This window comes from Coffea arabica, chromosome 11e (genome assembly GCF_036785885.1).
Source record: "Coffea arabica cultivar ET-39 chromosome 11e, Coffea Arabica ET-39 HiFi, whole genome shotgun sequence".
NCBI classification, from domain to species: domain Eukaryota; kingdom Viridiplantae; phylum Streptophyta; class Magnoliopsida; order Gentianales; family Rubiaceae; genus Coffea; species Coffea arabica.
In genome coordinates, this window is record NC_092331.1 from 62,612,756 (window position 1) to 62,618,755 (window position 6,000).

Sequence of the window (6,000 nt, forward strand, 5' to 3'; positions counted from 1 at the left end):
ACACACTTACCTTGCCATTAGGACATTCAACATATCTCCTTGCCGGGTTCCTATCAGTCCATGAAGTCTTCAAATTGGTTTTACTGCCACAAGAGCAGGTCGGAGTTGTTTCCTTGCCTTTTCCTCTCATGAAGCTTCAACACATTCCCAGCAAATTGCAAGTCGGAGTTCTTTTCTTAGGTATTCCTCCAATGAAGCTTCAACACATTCCCAGCAAATCGCAACTTCGTATATTGTCCCTCCTACTCCATATTTGCAGAAGAAATCTATTACAGGATAAGGGTTTGCACTTCCTAATTGAACTTACGAGTTGTCTGAAGCTTTAGAGTGATTTATGGTGGAGAGTTTCAAGGAAAAGACTGTGCAGACGAATTTGCCCCTCAAAAAGTTGATTTCCGTCTCTCCTGACGGCACAAATACACGGAGTGACCAAAACGGTACAGATTTACTAGTTCAGTGACATTTCACGCTAATAAAAAAGTTTAGTGACCAGAACCGGCACTTTGAAATAGTTTAGTGACATTTCGCGCAATTCGCTCTAATTAATAATTAAAAGTTTAAATACATTTGGCTCTCGTCACCATTACGCTAACTAATAAAGTGGTAATAATTATTAATGTATGACCGCTTGCAAATCCGGCACTTTCGGTTTCGCCTTCGGTTGACGCCGCAGTCCCCATAATTCCCAATTCACAACCCATCTGAAACCTCAGAAGTAGTTGACTGGGTGCCGGGAGCTCCGTTCTGTTCGGACCCTTCGTCTTCTCATCCTATTATTATTAATAAAAAGTAGTATATTGTTTTGTTAAATTTGCAGTTCGATATAAAAGCTGCAAAATAAAGGAAGGTAGAGATGTCTGAAAGAAAAAGGACAAGGTAGAGCCCCTATCACTATTCACTGCCGCCTAAAATGCGATTGATGATAGCGTTCACAACAATAGCAGCAGCAGCAGCAGCAGCATTAGCATTGAGCATTTTTGCTGCAAGGGCTTCGGCGGATGGTCTAAACAAGTCGGCGTCCACAGGCCTGTATTGGTCTACCGCAAAAGAGGAGGGAGATCTCGTTGCAAAAGCCGACGCCGCCGGGGATTCCTCTTTGCTCTGGGATGATGATGACGAGAACCACCGTGATTTTGACGCCGGTGGTTTCTCTTCCCTCGACGGAATGTTGCAGTGGGCAATAGGTTCGACTACTTGAGTAGTTTAGTTTATTTTCCTCCTAACCCTTTTTTTTTTCCCCTGTGCTCCCCTCCCTTGTTAGTTGTTACTAGTTTTTCTTAAAAATAATCATTTCCCTTATCTTTGTCTGCAACTGAAGCTTAAACTCTGATGAGCTTTTATTACTTTATAAATTGTCGTAGTCCTAACTGCTTGTTAGCCCTCGCTGGTGCCTACTTGATTGAGCTCCGATTCCAATTAACTAGTTTTATCTTTCCGGCCTCAGCCTCTGCCTCAGATGTCAACTTTTTCCTTCTCTTTATATGCCCTCTTTCAGTCTGTGTTGCACATTAGGTGCATTGGGATTTGTGGACCCATATAATTGCTGTCACGAAAATTTCTTTATGCACATTATCGCTGACAACGAATATGGCAGCATCATTTCAAGGCTTTTAAGCTTTAAATTTTTAATTGACGTGCTCAAGGTTTTATGTCTATAGTCTATTACGTAGGGCTAAAGCGATGATACCTATATCGGTTAATTTTTTTTTCCCCATGAAAACTCTTGATAACTGTCAAGTAAATCAACATTTCTATTTGTAAATCTTCTCTATAAAAGGTGATGGAGTGTACATCTACGGGGAGGCTGCTACTATGTGAGAAGAAATATCTAAAATTTGAATTTGAGATTCACCTCTGCCTTGGCATGATTCTAGATTGTATTTGCTCCCCTCCTTATTCTATTATGTACGTTCCCTTTGACCTTCTAAATCTAAATTTTGGGATTGACATGCAAGGAAATGACCATCTTGTATTAGTAATGTGCTGTAATCTTTGTATAACTGTGTTGGCAGTGTGGTCATGTGATGGAAGATCCTATGAACATGGATGAATGAGATATGAGCTTCTACAAGCATTTGGAATTATAGCATGCTTTAGAATGGTTGCTATGCATGCATGGCTATGTGCATAAGTTTTGTGAAATACTGTTTCAAAGTCAAACTGATGATAAGGTTTGGAGGAAGAGGTAACCAAAGATAAAAATGCAGTGAGTTTATTGAAAAAGAGATGGAAATCTGCCTTTTGGGAATGTGATGCCTACCTAAACTAAAGTAAATCCACAAACGGGACTCTTGTACTTGACCGTGAGGCTTGTATTGGGATAAGATTTCACTGTTTGTCTTGATTTTTGGGCTTCAACCTGTTAGTTCAATGGTGTATTCTATTTCCTTTTCCTCAGCCGCTGCTTTTGTCTCAGGGCATTCCGATCCTTCTAAGTTGAAAGAAGCCGCGAAAGATGTCCAACGCTTGTCTCCTGATGAGCTAAAGAAACGCCATATGGAGATAAAGGTCAGAGTGATTAACTTGTGGTTTCATCTATAGGCTGAAAGTACAACATACCATTGAATGCATTTGGTCGGGGCATCTAGTTTATGCTCCTTTTTAACTGTTTTGGCTGTCCTTTTCTGTTGTATATCCTTTCCAGTAATGTTTTCCTTTTTGTCCTTAAAAGTCTGCCACTTGTGCATTCTTCTTATCCTTTAATATATAACAAGATTTTAGGCTTGTCAGGAACTGATGGAGAAGTTAAAGATGCCTTCAGATGCACAACTGATGAGGATTGCAATAGATGATTTAAAGAATTCGTCTTTACCATCAGAGGATCGTCTTCGTGCACTAGAGGAGCTTTCAACACTTGTGGAGCCAATAGATAATGCAAATGGTTTGTACAATTTTTATTGCTAACGCTTGAGCAACAAATGAAATATACTTTAGCTGCTTCCAATTTGTGTATTCAGCTGTTTCATTTGATCTGAAGATATAATTTTGTTGAGCTACTGTTCTCCATACTCCATGCATATAGTCCTTAGTTGTACATTTTGTTAACATTCTTTCACCTAGCAATAGTAGAAATGCTCCCGACTTTGTCAAATAGCTGGAAGATGAGCTTCTTGTCATTCGCTGATTGAAATAACAGGACATTATGTGCTGAAAGAGCCAAAGTAACTGTTGTGAACTGTGATAGTCTGTTTGAGGCTTAAACCATGAGTTCTTTGTCCCACTCGTTTGAGGTAACATTTGATAAAGCAAATTCTACATATTCATATTTTATTCATGTAATCTCTTAAAGATAAGAAAGCATCCTTCTTTCCTGTTATCTAAAAGAAGTTCTAATTGTGACCACTGTTTTGTCATGAAGAGGATGCATTCATTGTGTGAAGTTTTTCTTTTTGTCATTTCAATCAGTATTTTAATAAGGTACCGTGGATGATAACTTTTAGCGAATGGTCTCTCCTTTCCAAAACTTGTTGATGGTGGGTGCAGTCTAGCTGAATTTAGTTCCAAAACTTCAGATAACATGATGCTTATGTAGATCGAATTTTTTTTGTGACGATGATTTGCTCTTGTGGGTTTTCCATTGAGATATCTTGAATTGTTCTATTGTACATAATTGGTGATCCATCAATAGAATTTCTCACATGATAGCACTTTCCATAGTTCTGTATCTCGTAAATTATGTGCTGCTACTGCTTCCTGTATTTTTCTGCTGGATATAATAAGCCAAAGAGCTTGTAGCTTGTTCTGGAAGAAAGCTATAATTGTGGAGGCACAAAGTACAGCCTTCCACTTTTCTTTTGGGAATTTTCAAGTAGCGTTTCTCTCTATTGGTAGGTCTATAAGATATAAACTTTTCTTTTCAGAATTGCACAAACTTGGTGGTCTCATTATAGTTATAAAACAACTAAATCACCCCGAGCAAGAAGTCAGGACTGCTTCTGCACTCATTCTTGGCAAAGCCTGTCAAAATAACCCTGTTGTTCAAAAGCAGGTATTTTTATTTTTTAAATAATATGTCTTTGATTGGAATTCTTGCGCATTTTACAATTTTCCTTACAAGAAACATCATCTGAACAATGAGGATCGCAGGTACTGGAACTTGATGCTCTGGCAAAGCTGATCAAGATGGCAAGATCTGAGTTTGTTGAGGAAGCCATAAAAGCATTATTTGCTATTTCAGCTTTAATCAGAAATAATTTCGTTGGGCAAGAACTTTTCTATGCTGAAGCTGGCGAGTTGATGATTCAGGTGATCATATAGTTAAATGTAATATGGCAGTTCCGTCAAATAATCATTTCTGCCCTGTTTACAGTTATTAGTGTGAATATCACTGTTTACAATGGTTCATTCTTTCAGGATATCCTGAGCAACTCAAGCATTGACATAAGAATACAGAAGAAGTCTGTTCTACTCGTGGCTGACCTGGCTGAGTGTCAGCTAGAAAATGGGAGTAATCCAGAGCCCCTTTTCTTCCACAATCGTTTCTTTTTGAGGTCTGTGGTTGATCTACTTGCATCAGTGGACCTTGATCTCCAGGAAAAGGTGTCTCTTTAGCATGGCCATTGAAATCTAGAACAGGGGTTCATGCTGTGCATGTTTAATATAAACTTTCCACATATTCTCTGAAATGCTCAATTTTTGGACTAAGTATGAAAAATATTTCAAATTAAAAAGGAAGGATCTCGTGTACCATTCTTTGGATGCCATTTTACTGATTGGCAAGTATTCTGTACGCGATTCCTCTTTGCTGAATATAATAATGCAATAACAGGCACTCTATGCAGTCAAGAACCTTTTACAATTGCGGACAGAAGCATTAGTTTTCAAAGAGTTTTGTGGGTTAGATGCAGCCTTGGAGAAGATGAGGCAGCAATTACAGCAGTTAGTAATGGAAGAGAATGATAGCGAGTATGCAAAGGATGTTGAAACTCTCCGTGGCGAAGTAGAACGGATTTTCATTGGAAAGCTTAATAAAGTAAGCAAGAGAACATTATATATGGTATATATATCCTTTATTGCTGCTGAAATATTGAGATGATTGGCAGGATACACAATTTCCTACATGATTCACAGTGTGGCATCCGACCAAGAAGTGCAGCAAACATGGATTTACAATGTTGAGGTCATCTTCAATCTGTTTGTGTACATCAGGTTATTTGTCAACATGGCAGGGTGCAATTTTTAGGATCAAAATTGATCCTAAAGAATCATGGAGCTGAATTGAGTCCAAGTGCGCTCATGAGCCTTTTTCTTTCCTCCGTCCCAGGCTTTCACTCTTTCATCCCATGCTTTTTGGTTATACAGTATAATTTGTATGAACGTGACAAGTGAAATTATTTTGTCAGTTCTTGTATAATGATAACGTAGTTGAAATGATGAAAATATTATTGAAAATGAATCTCTAGTCTAATTTTTGGTATATTGACAAAAGTATATCTAGTAAAGTAGTAATGGTTCGAAAGAAGGAAAGGATTGACTGTAATTCAGCACGCTATTCCTCCCCCGCTCTCTCTCTCTGTCTCTCTCTCTCTCACACACACACACATACTGAGACATTTAGGATTAGTTTGGGAGTCGAGATTTGGAGGGAAAAGAAGGGGAAATGGAGGGATAGATTGGTTAAATAATTTTCCTCCTTAAAATGTGAAGAAATGAAAGGAAAGTTTCACTTAATCATTGTATTTAAAATGCAAAGTTTATTCACAAAATGTTAAAAAATCAAATCATAAGAATAATTTTTTTGTACACTAACAATGTAGTGATTTTTTTATACTAGTATCAATTTTGAATTTATGTTATATGGCATTGATCTAAACTTATTAGTGTGAAGGAAATGATACACTGGCAGTGTATAAAAATGCAATGTGTCAAAATTATTTATTTTCTTTCCTAGATTTCCAATTAACTTGAGAAGAAAATCATTTTTTCCTTTTCTTCTATAACTTATCCTCATCGTTTCTTTTCTTTTCTCCTCTTATAAACTCCCAATCTAAGCTCGTCTAA

General features: G+C 37.7%; 1 protein-coding gene across 3 annotated transcripts; it reads left to right on the forward strand.

Annotated features, from left to right (window-relative positions):
• The first annotated feature begins 645 nt into the window (after positions 1–645).
• Positions 646–5,395, forward strand: LOC113717611 (hsp70 nucleotide exchange factor FES1-like). 3 transcript variants are annotated; one of them, XM_027242379.2, is made up of 8 exons: positions 646–1,184; positions 2,417–2,508; positions 2,731–2,881; positions 3,861–3,988; positions 4,087–4,245; positions 4,354–4,539; positions 4,769–4,972; positions 5,043–5,395. In XM_027242379.2, the coding sequence occupies exons 1-8, from the start codon at positions 911–913 to the stop codon at positions 5,061–5,063; spliced, it is 1,215 nt and encodes a 404-aa protein (XP_027098180.1). In that variant the 5' UTR covers positions 646–910; the 3' UTR covers positions 5,064–5,395. The 3 variants fall into 3 exon arrangements, with proteins under 3 accessions (XP_027098180.1, XP_027098179.1, XP_071928752.1); XM_027242378.2 differs by having other exon boundaries at positions 769–1,184; positions 2,722–2,881; positions 5,043–5,190; XM_072072651.1 differs by lacking the exon at positions 5,043–5,395 and having other exon boundaries at positions 769–1,184; positions 2,722–2,881; positions 4,354–4,490; positions 4,769–4,914.
• Positions 5,396–6,000: the final 605 nt, after the last annotated feature.

Bases quoted from the DNA above. Each gene is read 5' to 3' on its own strand.
- LOC113717611 (XM_027242378.2), top strand. From the start codon at position 911: ATGCGATTGATGATAGCGTTCACAACAATAGCAGCAGCAGCAGCAGCA. The intron at 2,509-2,721 runs GTCAGAGTGATT...ACAAGATTTTAG, and splicing joins AACGCCATATGGAGATAAAG to GCTTGTCAGGAACTGATGGA. The intron at 4,973-5,042 runs GTAAGCAAGAGA...GATGATTGGCAG, and splicing joins TCATTGGAAAGCTTAATAAA to GATACACAATTTCCTACATG.